The sequence below is a fragment of the Balaenoptera musculus genome, chromosome 7 (assembly GCF_009873245.2).
Source record: "Balaenoptera musculus isolate JJ_BM4_2016_0621 chromosome 7, mBalMus1.pri.v3, whole genome shotgun sequence".
NCBI classification, from domain to species: Eukaryota; Metazoa; Chordata; class Mammalia; order Artiodactyla; family Balaenopteridae; genus Balaenoptera; species Balaenoptera musculus.
The window spans coordinates 113,284,340-113,306,583 of record NC_045791.1 but is presented as its reverse complement, the minus strand read 5'-3'; the positions used below and the strand labels follow the sequence as shown (position 1 = coordinate 113,306,583).

General features: G+C 53.3%; 1 protein-coding gene across 2 annotated transcripts; it reads right to left on the bottom strand.

Annotated features, from left to right (window-relative positions):
• Positions 1-403: 403 nt before the first annotated feature.
• Positions 404-22,164, bottom strand: ING5 (inhibitor of growth family member 5). Of its 2 annotated transcripts, none has more exons than XM_036858388.1 (8): positions 22,087-22,164; positions 19,644-19,715; positions 16,938-17,104; positions 15,733-15,844; positions 15,474-15,567; positions 4,909-5,044; positions 4,721-4,816; positions 404-3,220 (listed from the first exon to the last, which is right to left on the bottom strand). In XM_036858388.1, exons 1-8 carry the CDS (start codon positions 22,121-22,123, stop codon positions 3,098-3,100), a joined length of 837 nt encoding a protein of 278 aa, XP_036714283.1. In that variant the 5' UTR covers positions 22,124-22,164; the 3' UTR covers positions 404-3,097. The 2 variants fall into 2 exon arrangements, with proteins under 2 accessions (XP_036714283.1, XP_036714284.1); XM_036858389.1 differs by having other exon boundaries at positions 3,063-3,220; positions 4,755-4,816.
• Between the last annotated feature and the right edge of the window lie 80 nt (positions 22,165-22,244).

The following is a 22,244-nucleotide window of genomic DNA, read 5'->3' as shown; positions in this document are numbered from 1 at the left end:
CTTGAAAATACAATGTAACATTCATGTTAAAGCTGCATCGTTTTGGATGAGATGTGGTATGATGAACACCACAAATACACACTAGGAAGGAACTTCACAGAACTCTCTCCTGAACGAGAACATTTTTCTTAGACGTCCCATTTTAAAATTCCTCTCGACACAGGTAATGAAGCCCAACCACTGTTCACTAGAACTTGAGGAAAGCCTGAAACCTTCCACGCCGTGACAAGCGTCCCAGCCCCGCACCGGGGCAGGCCCTGGCTGTGGCCACACGGGGAAGCTGCTCCTCAGACAGCGTTACTGCTCGACACAGTCCCCGCCAAGGGCTGCCAGTGACGGGTCAGGAGGCAGGGCTGACACGCAGCCGGCCACTGTCCCCACACACCCCTGCAACCCCCTCACGCCCACCCCCGTCACTGCTGCCTGGGGCCGCGTCCGGCATCTGCTGCCCTGAGCACATGGGAAGCCACCCGGCTCACGTGGCCCTGCCAGCACCAGGTTCACGGCCACCTGCTCGGGGGCCCAGCCTGCAGTGGGGACAGTCACACAGGCCTCGGTGTCTGCGTCCCAGCCACGAGCCCCACGAGCTTGGCCACAGAGGCTGGGGGCTCAGTTTAACACCTGCTTTTACTGGTGCAGCATGTGTTCTCCTGCAGGAAAACGAGAGGATGTTTCTCCAACGGCCGACAGATAAGACAGCACTGGACACAAGGGAACGACTGTGCTTCTCCTCTGCACGAGAAACCTCTTCCCTCACAAGCCAGCCCCACAGCCACACAGCGCCGGTGCTCTCGCTCGCTCAGAAATGCTGCGATGGCCCAGGGCAGCCTCCTCCTCGGCGAGGGCCGGGCGGGGCTCCAGAGCGGCCTCCGGCATCAGCCCCGGAGCCCGGCGAGCATCCCGATGAAGGCGGCGGGCCTCAGACGACGGCGCGAGCGGCGTGGGCTCCAGCCGACCCCTCGGGCCAGGACGTTCCCGACCACGTGGCCACCACCTTCTGTCACAGGCAGCACTGGCGTTCGGGGAGGCCAAACGATGCTCCGGGGACTCTTTCTACTCTGCTCGTGTTTTCCGTTTTCTCCTAGGCTACGTGCATATTATTTTGGTGATATTATTGTAACCAGCAAAAAGTAAACACTAGAAACATATAAGCACAGAAACTTCAACAACAAAAGAAAAAAAAGGTCCACACGTGGGATGTTACACAGTGACAAGCAGGATGGTACCATCGGACTTTAAACAAAAGCTTAAGACAGAGAAGTCGGTCATCCTTCCTGGGAAACGACCGCGGCCTCAGGAAACCAGGTGACAATCCCAACTGAATCAGCCAGCAACCCGCATCCACAAACACCATCGCTTTCCCGCAGTAACAGCGGGTGTGAAGTGTTCACAGATGAAGTGCAAATATTAAATTAGCTTCTAAAGAATCACCACAAGCTTATTGTACTTACCTATCTTCTCCACAAAAACCGGTAAAAGAGTGAAGAAAAAATTTTTTTCCACATTTATTCCCCACAATCCTTAAACACCTGTGTTAACAAAAACCTAAGTTATTAAATACCAACGCCCCTGGGTTTCCAGCCAATGCTGAGACTGAGGGTGCTGACAGCACTCGTCCGGACACAGCCCCCCTTCTCTGGGGCAGCAGAAGGGCATCGGTTCTAGAAAGCCGTGTGGCTCCGGGATCCTCCAGGGACAAGCTACAGCAGCGGCCGACCCCCTACCCCACCCCCAGCCCGAGACTGGACAGGCCACACGTGCTGAACCCAACTGCCCGCGGTCATCTGGGATCAAGTGCCACTCCGTCAGCTCCCTCCAGAAAGGACAGAGTCGGACACGGGGCGCAGGCGACGCCCCACTGGGAAGCTGAGACGCAGACCTCGGCCACACCCCGCTTTCATCTGCTGAATATTAACTAACTCTGCGGGGAGTGGCCCGGTCTAGGACACAGCCTCACAGGCTCCCTTCTGCTTTCTTTCCTCTCCTTGGTGAGTATTAGAAAATAGGAGGAGCATCTATAGTAACAAGGCCTCAGGAGGAAGCGGGTGTATCATTCCAGATGGCCTTCCTTATAAAGAAAACAAGGTTCTTCGAAATTGGGAATCTCAGCCCCAAGTCTGTCTCACGGACTTCTGGTCTGAAGACAGAAGCAGGTTTCCCCTTCCGTAAATGCACGCCGGAGGCTCTCAAGTCCAAGGACACCTGCAGAAGTCACGCTTTATGGACCATCCTCACACACAGAATCAACACACCAAAGGTATGCAATCTCCCCCAACTATTACCAAAAAGACGGTTCAAAGTCGGTTTGGTGAATGCTGTTTAAAAAGAAAGGACACTCTAGTTTCCTAGATTCATCCAGAACTGCTATTGTGGCACAAGAAATTCACAAATCACATCACATAATTGTCTCCTGATCTAAGCTGCTCATCTGCTGTGCAAATGAACAGGTTTCAAATCAGCCCCTAGTGGCCTGGACTCACTTCATATTCACACAGACCACTATCTTCATGCTACCACGATAATTCACCTTCACAGTAAAAACGCCAGGAATTCCCAGGGAAACAGAACATCAGCCCGTCTGCGGGGCCATCTCTTATCGTTCGCTAATGGAGAGCCGTTTACTCCAGAAAGTAAACCCCTCACAGAGGGAAGCGGGAGTCCAGACGAAAAGGCAGCGCACAGCGAGGCTGAGACCCCTGCCCGCCCCGGGGAGAGCCGGCCCTTCCCAGGCTCGTCACCAGGCTCCACGTGCACCGCTCTCAGTGAGGGTCAGAGGTGCCTGTAGTGGTGCCGGGCTCTCGGGGAGCAGCCCCAGGAAACCACAGACAGATGACCAGGGCTCACACCTCCAGCTGCAAAGCGATGGCAGTGTACCAGGCACGCACACCCCTCGAAGTCCTGGGGCCACTCGCTGTGACCGCCATGCTTGGGGCCACGGGTCTGTATGAAAAGTCATGAGAATGGAGTCACTGTGGTAAGTCCCCTAGGGTCACTCCTCTGGGCAACAGGGCTCAGGTGGCTTCTTGTTTGTTTTAGGAAATATCCAGAATTACAACTGGCCATTGAGTTATTAAATATCATTGGAAACAAGGTCGTTTTAAAATGAAGATAAAATATTGCGACGTGAATGAAGGGATGTGTTAACGTGCTCTTCTGGTCCGGGCGTCCGCCTCTTCCTTACTTCTTCTTCCTCCTTTCCTGAACACACCGTGGACAGAACCTGTGATGAGAAAGGCACAGTGAGGGGCCCTTTGCACGTGGGCGGCCAGACCCCGTCTCCAGGATGGCTGGACGCTGCTGAAACGGCACCAGGACAGAGACCCACAAACGCAGAGAGTGCAGCCTTCCCATCGGGGAAAACCCCCAACGCGGGCCATTCCATCCAGCACGTCTGTTCTGAAGTCGGTGGATAAGATACGGGTCGGCGAGCAGAATGGTGTTTACACACGAGCATTCCTCTCGACCAAGCTCATGGGTCCTCCCTGCGCGATGACAGCGCCACTGGGACTGAACGGGAGGCAAGCAGTCGAGCGGGGCCCCTTAACCGGGCAGGAGCAGACCCCCGCCCGCCCCGCGGGGCTGAGCGGGCGCTGGTGACCCTGGGCAAGCAGGTTCCAGAGCCAGAGACACAGGGGGCTGCTCTTGGTCCCTCCTGGGCCCTGGCAGCCCCGTAACAGAAGGGAGGCAGCTGATCCCGTGTGATGCAGCTGCCCCGGCCCCGGCCACCAGCACCTGGTCCAGGCCAGCGAGTGAGCCCGGCCCTGCCGGGCCCCGGGGCGGAGGGCAACGCTGCACCAGCGCGCACAGCGTGCAGACTCCCAGACACGGGCTCAGGTCTCGGACCTCGGCGGGAAGCAGCCTGCTCTCTGCCATCTCCCAGGGGAGCCCAGGGGAGCCCAGGGGAGCCAGGAGTTAGACAGCGGCGGGCTGGGGCCGCGCCCCGGCTGCCTGGCTGGCTCTGCGCGTCCCGCCCTGTTCCCAGCAAGTGGTGGGCAGACCCTCTCCTCCCAGAAGGAAATGATTTTCCAGTGCCTACTAGACTCTTCCACCCAGAAGTCCCACAAACAACTCGAACCCACCACGTCCAAGTCAAACTCAAATCGCCCTCCCCGCCTCCTGTTCCCGGGACTTCGCTTCAGCGCAGGTCAGCAAAACCAGACTTCTATGCACACCAAAGCTGCCGCTGCCCACTGAACACAGGACGGAACAGATGGAGCCACGACCCACGGCACGTCTTCTCGGTGGAACAGAAAGCCCGCGGCGCTGAGGGTGCCTGGCCTGCGCCCGGCCAAGGCCTGGCTAACGTTCTTCGTCTTTCGTCAGAGCTCCCCGGGAGGACTCCCCATTCCCTGTCTGCATCTGCGATCATCTCTGCCTCGCTCAAGAGTCAGAATGGCCGTGGTTTGGGGGAACAGGAAGTGCAGGTCACCCTTGATCAAGGCAGGGGTTGGAGCGCCGACTCTTTGCACAGTTGAAAATCACATATAACTTACAGTAGGCCGTCCACACCCGCGGTTCTTCCACACCCGCAGATCCAACCCACGGGGGATCACGGAGCACGGCAGTATTTACCATTGAAAAATATCCGCATCTAAGTGGTTCAAACCCATGTTGCTCATGGGTCCCTACATTATGCAAACGTAATAAAAGCCGCGACCCCGCGTGAGGTGGGTGGGTGTCCCCTGCAGCTCGGCGCCGGGGACCAGGACCAGCCGCTCACCCAGTTCTCCAGGAAAGCCGGCGCCCATACTGACCATTTTCCTTTGGGCTTCGTGGTCAGGTCCACACAGGCGAAGTGAAACCACTCGATGGGGCACTGCAAGGCGAGGGAGGAGGTGGTCAGCCCCGCGCTCCGGGTGCCACCCGCCCCGAGGGCGCCACCCCAGGCCCCAGCGAGGCCCCACTCACGTCCGGGTTGTCACAGCCGATCATCTCCCCGTAGGACACCTGGTGGCACAGGCAGTAGGTGGGCTCGTTCGGGTCCACGGGCATGTCCAGCACGTCAGAGGGATGCACCGACAGGATGGTATCACTGAACTCGGACCTGCGGGGAAACGACAGCGGTGAGCGGGGGGGTACGGGGACAAGCTGCCCCGGATGACGCCAGACAAGGCCGTGCACGAAGGCGTGGGAGGGTGTCAGGGGCAGGCGCTCACCACTTAGCGTCCAGACCAGTCGCCCCGGGGACCGGAACCATGCCCGGCCCCCGCCCAGCCCCCGCCCGACGGGGCCTGCTCCCCAAGCTCCGCCCCCAGCCTGGGTCAGCGCCCCCAGCCTCCCGTGGCCTCTCCCCGGCCGGGGCAGGCACACGTCACCACCACCAGTGGACACCTGGCAACGTCCGAGAACCCACCTGAGCCCATCCAGGCAGCCCAGGGGTCTAAGCGGCCCTGACCCCGCCAGCTCGCCCTGCACCTCCCCCAGAGGAAGGGCCACCGCCTCGCCGCCGAAGCCACGGGAGCCCCTGCTCCCCTCGCCCGGCCCTGGCTCTCACCCCCAGGAGCCCACCACCCCCTACCCAGCTGCCCACTGTCAGCAGGGCCGCCCTCACCTGCCCACGCCAGGGAAGCGGCCTGTCGCCCTGCGCCCCCCAGCTGCCCTCTGGGCTCCACCCACAGCCCAGCCAGACCCCTGCACCATCCACACCGCCCTCCGATCCGCTGCCTGCGGCTCAGCAGCTGCACACAGGGAAGGGCTCGTGGAATCGACTCTCATGTGTTTCGTTATTTAAAACAAAAGCCGCGAGCTCAGGCTGGTGTAGACAGACAGTACGTTCCCAACAGTACAGAAAGAAAACCCTCCCTCCCCCACCCCCAAAATAAAAAGTACAGGCGCAGATTCAAATGCGTACTTGCTAACCAAACACAGCAAGTCACACGAGGAACACGGCAAAGGGAAAGCTAAGACACGGCGGCCGCCGGGCGATCTGAATATACTGACCGGGGTGAAACGAAGAAAATCTGGTCCCCAAAGGGATTCACTGCTCACGTGCTCCCTGTGCACCAGAGTCTAGAAACACGCTGTGCCTTTGCGACCTGCCTCCCGGCCCAGCGAGGGCCCCGGCCGCACACCGTCCCTGACACAAGTACGCTCGGTGCCCGCGCAGCTGCCCCCCGGGGCCCTCCCTCTGTGTGGGCCCTGCTCTCCGTCTCTGGGGATGTCGCGGAAACGCGTCCTGGCCCCTGTGCTTTCAAACTGCTTCAGGCGCAGCCGCGAGCAGGCCTTCGGGCTGGGGTGCTGTGTCACCGTCGACGGGGTCCTGTCCTGCCGCCAGGGGCCTCCCTCCCAGGCGCCCCCCCGGGGAATCAGTGCAAACCCTCGCGGCAGGCACCCACCAGCGGACTCGCGCCTCTCCTGCGGTGCTTCCCGCCTCCGGCACAGACCTCGCCTCGCCTGCTCCATGCGTCTGCTTAAGGCTCGACCGCGCTGCACAGTTCCAGCTGCCGCGCAACCTGCGCCCGTCACCCCGGGTTCAAGGGCACTGGCCGGGTGCGTGGCAGTAGGAGAGGTGGCAGGGCTTGTGGGGACCCCCCAGCGAGGACACCCCCAGCCAGCGAGCAGGCCCGGGACCCCGCACCACCGCCCCTGCAGTCTGACCCGGAGGGGGCTCCGGGGTGGGAGGGTGGAGGGAGCGGCCAGGAGGTCACGGGGGACGAGCCCACGAGGGCCCTTCTTGCTGGCCGAGCCCATCCCTGGGGCAGGCCAGGGTGACGCCCCAGGCAGCAGTGCTGCCCGTCTCTCCGGACCCCGGGATGTGGTGGGCACCCTTCACCAGCCACCCCAGGGAGCCCCCCACGCTTCGCCCCCCACGCGCGTCCCAGGCGCTTCAGGACACGCCCCCCAACAGGCACGGCTACTCATCCTCAGAAGGAACGGCCCCCACATCCACATGCAGACCCTGCCTGGCTCAGGGGCCGTACAGACGGCAAGGACGCACCCGAGGTCTGGCGCTCGCCATTCGGGTGGCCCCCCTGTCGGCCCCGCAGGGCGACAGGACCTGCCACTGACCCTGGAACTGCAGCAACACCCCAAGGCAGGCTGTGAAGCCACAGCGCCGGCAGACGGAGGACACTGGCCCGCACCCAGCCCGCGGGTGTCCTGTCCTCTCCAGACACCGCCCAGCCCCGTCCTGCCCCAATGGCCCCTGGGGACAGGGCGCTCCCGGTCACATGGCAGAGCGGGACTTCAGGGCGGGCCTCAGCACCCCGGGGCCCCTCTGTCTGTAAATCGGGGCGGTCACGGCACCGCCGCCCAGGGTGGCCGTGGAGAGGAAACGGTTCACGCGGAAGCGCCGGGTCCAGCCTGACTTACCGAGGGCTCTGCCAACGTCGCCGCCCCTGACCAGCCCTTCTCACCTGCCGCTGCTGCGGCCAGTGCTACAAACAGCAGCCAGCGGCACGCACGCCAGCCCCCGCGGTGAGGGGAGCTACGGGCCCGGCCGGCTCCAGCGCGCCCGCAGAGACAGGGTCAGACACCCGGGTCACCCCCGAGGTCTGCGCCGTGGCCAGGCACGCGCCCGTCGGGGAGGCTCCCACTGCACCGGGGAGCCAGCGTCTTGTCCCTCCGAGGGGACTCATGGAGAGGAAGGGACACAGGAGGACACCTGCTCGTCCCCAGAGGAGGGCGGCATGACTCTGGGCCCTAAGCAGGAAGGAGCAGGAAGGCGCGGAACACTGCTGCCACCACGAGGTGAAAGACAAACCCGACAGACTGCTAAGGTCATACTTTAAAGACCCTGAACAGCTGTGGAGTGACACAGGCCAGATGCCCGAGGGCTGAGGAAGGGGCAGCAGCCGAGGGAGCAGGCCATCCACCTACCGTGCTCGGCCGAGGCCCAGATGCCCACCGGGGACCACACCGACACTGCAGGACCCTGCACACACGGCCGTGACCCTACGGTCCGCTTCCTGACCCTGGGGCCATGCAGAGGCTGCAGAGTGACACCCCTGGTCTCTGAGCAGCCAGCCTCCTCCTCCAGAGCTCCGCAGGAAGCCCTCCGCAGGGGGGAAAGCCAGGCACCGCCCACAGACGGCCACTGGGGCAGCAAAACAGACGCTCCGGCTTCTCCGTCAGGAGCCGGGAGGCCCCTGCCACCTGCGCCACCCCGCCCCACGCCTGCTCCATCTGCCTGACCAAAGAAGGGCAAGCCATTCCGGGGGAGCGCAGAACTTCCCTCTCCACGTGCCTCCAAGGCCAGACGACGAGACAAGCACATGACGTGAAAAAGCAGGAGTGGTAACCAGAGGAAAGCGGGCAGACAGAAGCAGATGCAGAGACGACCCAGATGTTAAAATTAGCAGAGAAGGGCTTTAAACACACATTATGAAGAAAATGTAAATAAGAGAGATGCAAATATGGAGACTTTTCAAAAAGGAACTAAAATCCGTAAAAAAGGAATCAAATGGGTGCTCCAGAATGAAGACTACAGCACGCGGACTTACAGTTGACCCTTGACCAGGGCGGGCTTGAAGTGCGCGAACCCACTAACACACAGGTTTTCTTCAGTGGGTACATGGTACAGTGCTACGTGGCCCGTGGTTGGATGAACCCTCGGATGTGGCACCTCAGGCTCAGAGGGCTGACTGTAAGGTGATACACGGACTTCCAACTGCACGGAGGGCTGGTGCCCCCAGCCCCACATTGTTCAAGGGTCACCTGTAACGTTTATGGTCTCATCCATCTACAACAGACACAGCCTAACTGTTCCCACACAGTCAACAAACATCCCCCATAAGGCAGATGCTTTCAATCACCTCTGACACAGGTCTCATGGCCCAGCATTAAATGTCCTGCCAGATCTACAAAACCGGCTTCAGTAAGAACACACACAGGTCGATGCATTCCCCAGGGTCACCCTGCAGAGCAAACAAGAAGGAGATGCGCTGTCTAAATGCTCAACAAAGAAGCTCTCACAAGGGTTCACATCTCGTCAGCAACATCCAGACTCTGGAGAATGCTACAAGCCAAACAGCGCAGGTCCTTCAAGAAGGAAAATTATGAAGAAAAGAAAGGGATGGAGAAAAACTTACACATTAAAGAAACTTTACCTAAAAAAAGACCCTGACGAAATAACAGGTACTGAGCTGCCCTCCTACTATGAACAAGTAGAAAACTGGACAAGATACCTGAAGTAGAAGTTTCCAGACACTACACAGAAGGCAGCACAGGATAGCGTTCCTGAGAAGGTAAACAAGCCAGGTGAGACCTATGACCTTCTCAGCTTTCTGCATGGAGGCACTTTCCACACGCCAGTCCTTAGAGAGGAGCAAAGCCTGCATGTCTAGAAGGAGGGAAAAACCAAAGCTCAGGGAGGGTGAGGCTGCTGGAACCTGGGGGCAGGTGCTGGAAAGGAGGACGCTACAGAGAGCGCACCCCGGGAACCTGCAAACAGATCCATTTGAGTTTTTAGCTACAACTGAAGCTGCCTGTGCACAGAGTGACAACCCACAGGGCCAGGCAGAGAGTACCAGGGACCCGTGAGCTGAACAATTCCCAGAGCTCACAGGCAGCCTGGTGACATTCAAGTTCCAACCAGCCAGAATGGAAAGACCTCGTCAAACACCAAATACATTCAGAGGAGAACCCAGAAGGGTCACACCTTAGCAGGAGGGTTTAACCAAGCCTAGAGTAAAGGCTACTCTAACCTAGGGGTTGGCAAAATACAGCCTGCACTTGGCTGCCTTTTCTACAAATAAAGTGTTAATGAAACACAGTCACATCATTCATCTACACATTTTCTGTGGATGCTTTCAATATTCAACAGCAGAGTTGAGTGGTCACAACAGAGACGATATGGCCTACAAGCCTAAAATATTTACTATCTGGCATATTAAGAAAAAGGTTTTTTTTAACCAACGTTAAAAACGTGCCTACAGGGCTTCTCTGGTGGCGCAGTGGCTGAGAGTCCACCTGCCAATGCAGGGGACACGGGTTTGAGCCCTGGTCCGGGAGGATCCCACATGCCGCAGAGCAACTAAGCCCGTGCGCCACAACTACTGAGCCTGCGCTCTGGAGCCTGCGAACCACAACTACTGAGTGCACGTGCCACAACTACTGAAGCCCATGCGCCTAGAGCCCGTGCTCCACAGCAAGAGAAGCCACCACAGTGAGAGGCCTGTGCACCGCAACGAGGGGTAACCCCCGCTCACCGCAACTAGAGAGAGCCTGCGCGCAGCGGTGAAGACCCGACACAGCCAAAAATAAATTAAAAAAAAAAATGTGCCTACAAAGGATCAAGCTGCTCCACAGGTGATTAAACTGGTGACAAAAATTTAAATGAATTTTTTTAAATTAATTAATTAATTTATTTATGGCTGTGTTGTGTCTTCGTTTCTGTGCGAGGGCTTTCTCTAGTTGTGGAAAGCGGGGGCCACTCTTCATCGCGGTGCGTGGGCCTCTCACTATCACGGCCTCTCTTGTTGAGGAGCACAGGCTCCAGACGCGCAGGCTCAGTAATTGTGGCTCATGGGCCCAGTTGCTCCGCGGCATGTGGGATCTTCCCAGACCAGGGCTCGAACCCGTGTCCCCTGCATTGGTAGGCAGATTCTCAACCACTGCGCCACCAGGGAAGCCCCTAAATGATTTTTTTAAATTCAACACCCATTAAACGAAGACAACAAAATCCTGATATTCAACCACATAACACTGACACTGTCTTAACATCGAGTCAAAAATTACTAGATGGGGGCTTCCCTGGTGTTGCAGTGGTTAAGAATCTGCCTGCCAATGCAGGGGACACGGCTTCAAGCCCTGGTCCGGGAAGATCCCACATGCCGCAGAGCAACTAAGCCAATGCGCCACAACGACTGAGCCCACGCACCACAACTACTGAAGCTTGTGCGCCTAGAGCCCATGCTCTGCAACGAGAAGCCACCACAATGAGAAGCCCGTGCGCCGCAACGAAGAGCAGCTCCCGCTCGCCACAACAAGAGAAAGCCCGTGTGCAGCAACAAAGACCCAATGCAGCCAAAAATAAATTAATTTTTAAAAAAATTACTAGACATGTGAAGGAGGAGGAAAATGTGATTTACAACCAGAGAAAAAGCAGTCAACAGAAACAGACCTGCCAAACTCATCAAAACGTATGCATTACATACTGTTCTTTGTGTATCAATCATATCTTAATAAAGCGGCTTTAAAAAAAAAAATGAAATAGACTTGGAAATGACACAGAATCAGAAGAGAAAGTTTTTTAAAAAGCTGTTGTAAAATGATATATTCGAAGACATAAAGGAAAGTATATGTGTAATAATAGACAGGGCAGGTATATAAAAAAAGAAACAAACAGAACTTCCTGAGAAGAAAATTTCTTAAATGAAAGATTCACTAAAGGAGATTAAGATTAAATTAGACAACAAGGAAGAAAAGACTTGAAGATAAAGTAATAGAAACTATACAAATGGAAGCGTAGAAAGAAAATTTCTGACAAAATAATAAGCAGAGCCTCAGTGATCTGTAGGAAAATATCAAGCTAACACACATATATGATTGGAGTCCCATAAAAAGGACAAAAGAGAGCAGAAAAAAAAATCTGAAAAACTGGCTGAAAAATTACAAATTTGATGCAAACTATAAACTAACAGTTCCCAGAAGCTCAATGAGCTCCAAACAGAAAACACACAAAAAACCCACACGAGGACACATCATAATTAAGTTGTTAAAAATCAAGTTGCTGTGGACTTCCCTGGTGGAGCAGTGGTTGAGAATCCGCCTGCCAATGCAGGGGACACGGGTTCGAGCCCTGGTCCAGGAAGATCTGCATGCCGCGCGGAGCAACTAAGCCCGTGCGCCACAACTACTGAGCCTGCACTCTGGAGCCTGCGAGCCGCAACCACTGAGCCTGCGTGCTGCCACTACTGAAGCCCGTGCGCCTAGAGCCCCTGCTCCACAACAAGAGAAGCCACCACGGTAAGAAGCTGCGCACCGCAACGAAGAGCAGCCCCTGCTCGCCACAACTAGAAAAAGCCCGCGTGCAGCAATGAAGACCCAACACAACCAAAAATAATTAAATACAACAAATAAATTTTTTAAAAAATCAAGTTGCTAAATGGAAACCTTAGAAACAGCAAAAATAAATAAAGCCACTTATATACAGAAGAACAAAGATAAGAATTACCACTAATTTCTCATCAGTATCAATGCAAGATGGAAAACAACAGGACATCTTTAGTGATGAAAGAAAAAAAGAAGTCAACCTAAAACTTTATATCCAACAAGAATATCCTTCAAAGATGAAAGTGAAATAAAGGTATTTTCAGACAAACAAAACCAGAAAATTAATCACCATCAGCAAACCTGCACTGTAAAAAATGTTAAAGAAAGTTCTTCAGGCAGAAGAGAAATGATACCAGATGGAAATCTGCATCTACACATAGTGAAGGGCATTGGAAATGGTAAATATATGGACTAACTATAAAACTTTTTCTCATACTTTAAAATGTGTTTAAGATAAGCAATGATTTAGACCTAAAACAATAACAACAATATATTCAGAGACTTATGTCATATGTAGAAGTAAAATTTTTGATAATAGCACAAAGGACAAAAGGCAGAAAACAAAAGAATACCCATGTAGGCTCTTACATTAAACATGAAATAGTATAGTATTATTTGAAATTCTTTGTGATAAGTTAATGAAACAGGGTGTACACACTGGAATAGTCCTTAAAATGGAATACTGAGGAAATTCCCTGGTGGTCCAATGGTTAGGACACAGCACTTTCACTGCCGGGGACCTGGTTAGATCAGGGAACTAAGATCCCGCAAGCCATGCTGCACAGCCAAAAAACAAACAAACAAAAAACAAAAAAATAAAAAATAAATAAAATGAAAACTAAGACTTCTTTGAGATGCCATTGACACCCACTTAAAAAAAATGGAATACTGAAAAAATACACGATTAATCCAAAAGAAGACAGGAAAAGAACAGATGGGACAAGGAGACAACTAATAGCAAGATAGTAAATTTAAAGCCAACCATATCACTAATTACATTAAATCTGGTCTAAACAGTGCAATGAAAAGGGAGAAATTTTCAGGCTAGATAAAAAAGCAACACTCAATTATTTGCTGCTTTCAAGAAACTCACTCTAAATACAAAAACACAAATGTGGTGAAAGTAAAAGAATGAAAAAGGGAAAAAACACACCCTGTAAAAACTCACTGCAAGACACCTGGAATGGCTATAGTAATATTAGACAAAACAGACTTCAAAACAAAGAATATTATGAAGGACAACAAAATAAATAATGATAAAGGAGTCAATTATTTTTAAAAAACCTAAATGTGTATGTACCTCCAAATAACAGAGCTTCAAAATACATGAAGCAGAAACCCACACAGCAGGAGGAGAAATAGACAAATCCATGTCTAGAGTTGGTGATCTCAACACTCTTCTCTCAGTAATTTATACAAGTAAACAGAGTATCTGTCAGGATACATAAAACTTGAACAGTGCTGTCAACCAAGTTATATAATTGACATCTACCGAACAACAGTAAGATACACATTGCTTTCAAGTATATATGGAACATTCAGAAAAACAGACCATAAACCATAACCCAAAACTTAATCACTTTCAGATGATTTCAATTACAGAAGTTCTCTGATCACAGCAAAATTAAATTAGAAATTGAAATTAGAAAGTTAGCTGGGAAATCTCAAATTATTTGGAAGCTGAGAAGCATACTTCTACATAAGCTATGGGTCAAAGAAAAATCACGAAAGAAAATTCTAAATATTCTGAATGGAATAAAAATAAAAACATATCAAAATTTGTGTGATGCAGCTAAAACAGTAATTAGAAGAAAATTTATAGCTTTAAATACTTATATTAGAAAAGAAGGGAAGTATGAAAATCAATGATCTAAGCTACTTCCACCTTAAAAAGCTAGAAAAAGAAAAGCAAAGTAAATCCAAGCCAAGCAGAAGGACAGAAAGAATAAAGATATTAGCAGAAATAAGTGAAATAGAAAACAAACAGTAGAGAAAAAAATTAAAATCAATGAAACCAAAAGCTAGTTTTCTGAAAAGATCAAGGCAAAATGAGAGAAGACATAAATCATCAATTTTAGGTCTGAAAGAGTGAGCATCAGTACAGAACCTACAACATCAGAAGAATAATAAAGTAATATTATGAATAACCTGATGTCAATAAATGTGACAACTTATATGAAACAACAAATTCCTTGAAAGATATAGATTACCAAAACTGACTCAAGAAGAAATAGAAAGGTTGACTAGTTCTATAATTTTAAAGAAGCTGAATACAGCATCAAACTGTATACTTAAAATGAGAACATTTTATTGTTATGTAAATTATTCCTTAATGAAGTTAATCTAAAACTTAAAAAAAAAAAAGCAACAAGACTAAACTATAGGGTCCAGGAGTGCACGTGTCGGGGACAAAACTACAAAGAAAGAATGGAAGTGAACACCCTGTCTGTCTGGGTCTTGTGTGTCTGGGGCTGAGAAGTGGTGATTCTGACAGGGCACAGGGAAGGGCCCCCCAGGGAGCATTAGTCACCGACCAGGCAATGATTACAAGGATGTGCCTCTTACAGTAATTCGTTAAACTACACGTGTGTTGTGTGGTCTTCTGCATCTGTGCATTACTTTACAAAGACACTATTTGGATTTGTTTGTTTTTTTTTAAAGATAAAAGTTTAAACACAAGGTTTAAGAACCAAAACTTCTCTTTTGTCAAAAACTAACTCTTCTGAGCTCTCCCCATAACCATCAGAATCATCTCCACAGAAGCCACTTGGCATTTCAGCATCTTCTATGAAGCAATGTTACACTATCTTGGAGGACGAAGCAATTACATTCATATTCTATGAAGCTATCTTGGGGGGTAGGGGGTAGCAAGTGAGAGAGTGCTTTAAATGAAATATTCTGAAGTTCAAGTTAAATGACATGGATATTTAATAAATGCAGTCACACAATTTAAAAATGAATACATCTAAAACATGTATTTATATATAAAATGATCAACTGATGTGTATTCAACTACTAGGAAGTGGCTTAGCTTGAACCGCACCAAACATCACCGTGTCCCTTAAGAGGCAGGGCACGCAGTGGCTAAGAGAATGGGTTCTGGAGTCAGACCGCCTGGTGCAAACCCAACAGCTCCGAAGCCTCGGTCTCCACGACTGCAACACTGCTCCCTCAGGTTGCTGTGAGGATCAACTGACCCAACACGGGCAAAGCAGGAAGAGCTACAGCACACCTGGCACGGGCAAAGCAGGAGGAGGTACAGCACAGCCGGCGCGGGCAAAGCAGGAGGAGCTACGGCACACCCGGCGCGGGCAAAGCAGGAGGAGCTACGGCACACCCGGCGCGGGCAAAGCAGGAGGAGCTACGGCACACCTCGCACAGATAAGCACTTCCTCAGCCTAAGCAGTCACCGGTGCTTCCATCCTGAGCAAATACCAATGGTGTTCTTCAGGGAAAAAGAGAAAAAAAGCACCTCTCACCCTCCTTTATGCTTCTTCTTCTTCGGGGTGTCTTCTTCTGAGGTCCTCCTGCCACGACCCCGGGAGCCCCTCTTTTCTTTCTGACCTCGACCTTCTGAAACAACAAAGACCACAACTTTGTTCACAGATTTCACTGAAGCAGGACAAGATTTACCCAAATATGACATTTACCATAATGTTCCTAACACACTTATCAGACAAAATTCTTCAAAACTCCATAGTTAACAATAACAAAATGAAGACAAATTAACAGACTTGCTTTTTAGCCCCCGTCCTCCAGAGCTTCCGAAGTCGCTGCCCTCCATCTTGTCCTTCAGGTCCGCCTCAAAGCGAGCCAGGTCCGCATCAAGCCTCCGGATGTGCTTATCCACCTGCACAGAAGGGTGCTCACACATTCCGTTCGAAACTCAGAGCAAAACGCCTCAGGGTCACAAATGCTCCTGACGTCAAGCAGAAAGCAGTGTCTGCTGGCCCTTAAATTGAGTCTAGAAGTAACAACACTCTGCTAGAACAAGGCCTGCTATTTCCAACTTGATGCAAGGGTCTTTTTTCCCCACATTCTGTTCCCCATCAACAGAATAAATCCCACTCAGGGAAAAAAACTTGAAGGCAGGCAACAATGAGAAACAGAGCCGTAAGATGCAATGAAGTAAAGGGCTGAGGACCTTGGATACTAGATCCTGACGTAAAATGTGAAGAGCTATGGGTTCGTCAACAGAAAATGACTGTTGAAGACGGAGTTCAGGACGGAGCTGGAAGGAAGGACCGCACAGGACAACTGCCCGTGACAGAGGGGCTCCTGTAGCGACAAGGACGTCACGAGACACAGCACCAGCTGGCTGGTGACAGCCGTCCAACACCGTCCATCACGGCCCCCGACTGGAAATGAACCACAGTCCTAAGCTTCGTTACACGTCAGAGAGAAAACGGACTGCCTTAAGGACGTTGATCACACCTAACTCCTTGGAAGACAGGCTGATTACTCAAAGGATTTAGCACTTTGGAGCATCAAAGTCCCACACACAGGCATTAAGCTCTCCTCCTAGAGGATTCTTTCTCAAACACGACTGATTTCAGGCTTTAAGAAATCACTGTTTGTTTTATCGGGGGAGGCAAGGACGGGAGCCGCACTACACGACCTCAGGTGCGTCGCAGAACGGCTTTGTGCCACCTTGCAAACCCCAAGAGAAGCGGACTTGAGAGGAAACTGGACAAAACCAATTCTAGGATTTTACCTAAAGCTGACAAAAACAAGCATTAAAAGTGTATATAAACGAACAAGCAAAACGGGCACAGGACACAAGCCCGCAGTAACGGTCCCAGGACGAGGCCTCCTCCAACGTGCACCTTCTCCAGCAGCATCGCTCTGCCGCAGCCCGGCCGCCACCTCGACGCCCCCTCGCTGCGTGAAAGGGAGGCGCGTGCGGGCGGGGAGGCCCCGCCCCCGCCCCCCCTCCCGCTCACCATCTCGTAGGTCTGCATGGCCAGCTGCACCTTGTCGTCGCTGTACTCCCTGCACTTGCTGTAGGCGCTCTGGATCTTCTGCAGGTGCTCCACGCGCTGATCCGCAGACAGAGACTTCACCGTGGAGATATACTCTGCGGCCAGGATGTCGATCTCGGCTTTCTTGTCTGAGAGAGTAACGGGCGAAAAGCCAGGACACGCTCACCAGACTGGCAACCAATAAAGCCTGACAATGACAAGGGCCAGCAAAGAAGTGGCTGGCCCAAACTGGCCGCCGGTGGCGGGCACAGCCTTCCCAAACACTTTGGATCAGGGAGACAAGCAGACACCCCGACCAGGGCAGTGCGCCCATGACAGTCCCAACGTATGACACTGCCCCAGCAAGGGTTCATCGTGCCCTCTTGGACTCTCAAGTCTGAAGAGTCCATTTATTATTGTTTGAATAATGATGTGCTCACCTTACCTATGACCCGGCAGGCTACTCTCAGGTACATACCCTAAAGATATAGAGGCCAGGGTACACATGGGAAAACATTCATAACTGCAGATAATAGAAAGCAACCCAAACGTCCCATCTACAGTAAAACAGATAAATAAGCTGTGGTCCATTCACACAACAGAACGCTACCCAGCAACAAAAAAAACATAACAACATCGATTAATCCCACAAAAGGTGACACTGAGCAAGAAAAGCAAGACACAAAGGAAGACACACTGTATGATTCCATTGATGTTAAAGGCAAAGACAGACGCAACTCTTAACTCTTTGGTTTAGAGAGGTGAGAAAACCATTCTTGCAGGTGAAAACTCAGGGTGTACCCCTTGGGGAAGGGGGGCCTGCTCATGAGGATCACACAGGCCCCCAGGCACTAGAGGCTCCATTTCTCCATCTGGGGAGAGGTTCTCCGGGTGCTATTTGCTAAGCAATCTACAAATGTTTATGCTTATTTCTGAATATAAATGCTTTATCTCACCATAAAAGAAATCTCTGTATTCACTAGTCAGGAAGCTGTTCCTTAGTGAAAAACCACAGCTCTTCCAATCTTGCAAAACATGTGCCTAGCACAATGAGTGAAAAAGTGCCCATACCCAAGCACATCACCATGAAATGTAAAACCTCAGGGATAAAGAGAAAACCTAAAAGCTTCTAAATAGGAAAGGGAAAAAAAGATCACATATTCAAAGGATGAGAAAACCAAATGACATCAGACTTCTCAACAGCAACACAGAAGCTGGGAGACAATGCAGCAACGCCTGCCACATTCTGGGGGAAATGCCTGTCAATCTGGAATTCTATACCCAGCCAAACCATTCACTGCTGTATTTTCAGACATGCAATGGTATAAGAAATTTACCCTGCCGTAAATTTCTTCCTGGAAGCTCCCAGAGAAAAGGCTCCTCTGAAACAAACGGGCATATCAAGAAGTAGTATGTTTACAATCTGGGAAACAGGGCTCCACGCCGAAGAGGAACAAAGGGAGAGCCTAGGAATACCTAGGGCAAGGCGTGCGTGGCAGGCCCGGAAACAGTCGGCCCGGACAGGACCGCAGGACAGAGGCTCCAGGAGAGAGGTCTCCATGGAGAGCACACACAGAACTGGCAGGTAACCTGGTGCAGCAGGCACACTGAAAACGAGGAAAACAAAACCAACAAGCAAAGCATTAAGAACTCCAAGAAAAAGACAGTTACTCCAACAGGGCATGTGAGCACAGCGTACGGTAAACCACCGACACAGCAGCCCAGGAAAGAAACAGCACCGCCGGACAGCCCAGCACCACCACAATTCAAATTCCAGTCCATTCCACCCAGGAGACGGGGGGAGGGAGCCGTGTGCGCGTGAACCGAGCAGGGCACAACTGGAGACGTAAATCTTCACTTTTTGTAATAACTGAATAAATAAAGTCTAAAACCAAAAGGAAATAAAGTAAGAAACAGCAGCAAAAATGAACTGTTTGGAAATAGGGAGTTAAATACCAAACGATCTAAAAGGACTAACTGTTTAAACTATGTACACATAGTTTGAAAATAGAAAATCTTTTAAAGGAGAGAAAAGGTAACAAATATTTTGACTGCGGAAGGGGATGACGATTATAAAGATGTGACATGGAGACGTGTAGGGACACAAGGGACTAAGTTTGACTTTAAAGACTCAGCACTAGGGGCTTCCCTGGTGGCGCAGTGGTTAAGAATCCACCTGCCAGTGCAGGGGACAGGGGTTCGAGCCCTGGTCCAGGAAGATCCCACATGCCACGGAGCAACTAAGCCCATGTGCCACGACTACTGAGCCTGCGCTCTAGAGCCCGTGAGCCACAACTACTGAGCCCACAAGCCACAACTACTGAAGCCCATGTGCTGCAACTACTGAAGCCCGTGTGCCTAGAGCCCGTGCTCCACAACAAGAGAAGCCACCACAATAAGAAGCCCGCACTCCGCAACGAAGAGTAGCCCCCGCTTGCCGCAACTAGAGAAAAGCCCGCGCCCAGCAACGAAGACCCAACGCAGCTAAAAATAAATTAAAAAAAAAAAAAAAGACTCATCACTCTCTCTGACACACTACCCAACACCTGCGGCCCAGGGCTGGACAGCAGCCCCACTGCCCCAGGTGCCTGGAAGACCAGTGCGCCACCCCCAGGACCCTGGTGCTCCGCTCCTGGCCTTGGGGAGCTGCTCCCCACACCCTGGCTGTTCTGAAAGGTCTGAACCCACCTTCTGTCCTCTGGTCCAGCTCTCGCATCAGCTGGAAGTTCCTCTGAAGCTCACAGGGAAGGTTCTCGATACCTGAAACACAGACACATGCTTCTCAACAGCAGGACAAAAACCCGCCTTCCAAGCTTCATACTTCAAGGCTACAAACAATAAGCCCACTCTGGCTTCTGTTTCTGTTAGGGTTTGGAGAGAAGAAGAATCAAGGTATCTTTTTTCAGGGACGCGAGCCAAACATTGAAGACAGTGGGGAATCCAGCCCTCCCCTATTTCACACTGGTAATAGGCTGATGCGCTTCAGAACTTGTCAGAAACTTGAGAAATTTGAGGCGAACAGAGGGCAGAGGGGGGAAGATGCCTGTGCGACTCTCCCACCGCAGACCGCAGGCCACTCCTCCCCTGCAGACGCCCCGCCACAGAGAACAAGCCCAGACCCCGGGGTCCTCCTTGCTCTCCCCCCACTCTACTCTGAACTCAGGGCATTGGCTGGTGCCCACCAGGGCTGTGCGGTAGAACTTTATGCCAAGACAGAGCTTCCCGACACAGCAGGCACTGGCCACACGGGGCTACTGAGCACCTGAAATGGGGCCAGTACAACCGAGGGACTCAACTTCTCATTTTACTTGAGTTTATTTAAAATCAAACAGACCGTGCGGGACAGCACAGGTAAGGACCCTGCCCCACACTGCTCTGCTGTCCGCATGGCCAGGCTCCTGGTCCAGGCCAAGCTCCCCACCTGCCCGCAGCCAGGACGGGCCCCCTCCACAGATGACCGCTCTAAGAGCTCTGTCTAATTGTACAAAGCTGCTGCTTAAGCCCCAGTGTTTCCCAGCTCATGCGGAGAGCAGCACAGACCCACCCACGGCCTCCAGGCCCACCACGCCCTCCCCGTGGGCTCCCCTGCTGTCCTACCAGGGCTCTCAAGACAGTGCCACCCCTACACTCTCAGACCTGCTGGGCTCCTCCATGACCTTTAAACTTCTGTGAACTTTTAAAAATTCTGTCTCTCCCATCTGAGAGCCAGTTCCAGGAAAACAGGGATCATGTCTGCTTTCTTGGCACACAGCAGGTGCTCAGGGAGTGAGCAGTGACCTCCGTCCGCAAGCCTGCACGTGGGTGTCCCGCACGGGACAGGAGTTGTGTTCCTCAGACCCTCCTCCTGGGGCCCCCTGGGCAGGCACCGGTCAGAGGAGGGTGAGCCGCAGCACCCCGAACAGGCACCTGGGTGTAGGCGTCTCCAGTGACGATGGTGCGGAAGCTCCTCCCTCCACGGTGCTCTCCAGCCCAGGACGCTGTGCTCAGGTTGGGCCATGCCTGGGAGACCCCCCTGGGGAGGGCTGGATCCCCACTGCCTTCCTCGGAGCCGGGGTTCACTCCCTACTCTCAGCAACCTCGGGTGGGGGTCTGGGCACCCAGGCCCGGATGACTGAAAATCCCCAGTGCAGCACAGGGCCCCAGAGCTACCAGGCAAAATCCTCACCAGCCCGCATCCCCAGGCCATGTCCCCGCCAGGGTCAGACTGGAGTCGGACCGCAGGGCTCAAACGTGGGATCGCCACTCTCCAGCGAGTGACCTTGACAAGCTACTTAGCCTCTGACGCAGCGTCACCCCCGCTGTGAAATGCGGCCAATAACCACCTGCTCAGGAGTCCTCCAGAGGGTGCAACCTGTGTGACGCCTCGGGACGTTGGCCCACTGTGATGACCACTGCCTTGAACACCCTACCCACACGTCTAAGTAGCGCCCCCAACCCCCTGCGCAAAGACAGGTGCCCTCAGAGACCCTCCGCGCCATCATGCCTTGCAGATGCACGAACTGAGGCTTGGAAGCGACTCCCAGGTCACAGCACAAGCAGGCACAGAACCCAGAACCCTGAGGCCCTGGGCCCCCCCCAAACCCGGCCCAGAGTCCCAGGGGACTGGGACTCGACCACCTTAGTGGGTCCCCACGGTGGGGGCGGGTCCGGGAATGGGCGGGACGGGACTCGGAGGGGCGGGGCCTAGGTGGAGAGGGCGGGGCCGGGGCGGAGAGGGCGGGCCCGACGACGAAGTTGGCGGGGCCTAGTGAATGAGGGGCGGGGCCCAGCCAAGGAAAACGGGTCCTAGGTAGGAAAGAGTGAGGCCTATGGCGAAAGTGGGCGGGGCTGAGCCTGGGAGGGTGGAGCCGAGACGCGCTGGCCCCGCCCAGCACCCGCCGGCCCCGCCCCGCCGTGACGCACCTGGAATTGGCGCGGCCGTGACGGCGGGACCCCGAGCCGCACCTCCCGCGCCCCTCCCTCGTGGGCCCTCCCGCCCCGCGCGTGCCTCAGCCGCTCCCGCCGCCCCCGGGCCGTCCCGCCGCCCCCACGTGCCCCGGGGTCCGCGCGCGGAGCCTAGTGCGCGGGGGGCGGGCGCGGCGGGGGCGGCCCGGCCAGGGCGGTGGGCCTAGGGGGCGCGAGGAGCGCTTACTGTCCAGGTAGTGCTCCAAGTACATGGCAGTCGCCATCTTCGTCCGCGGCCGCGCTCTGGGTCTGCGCGGGCGGTGGCCCCGCGAGAGGCGGAGGCGGGGCCGGCGTGGTCACTATTAATGAGCCCCGCGCGCTGATTGGTCGCCTGCCGGGGCGGGG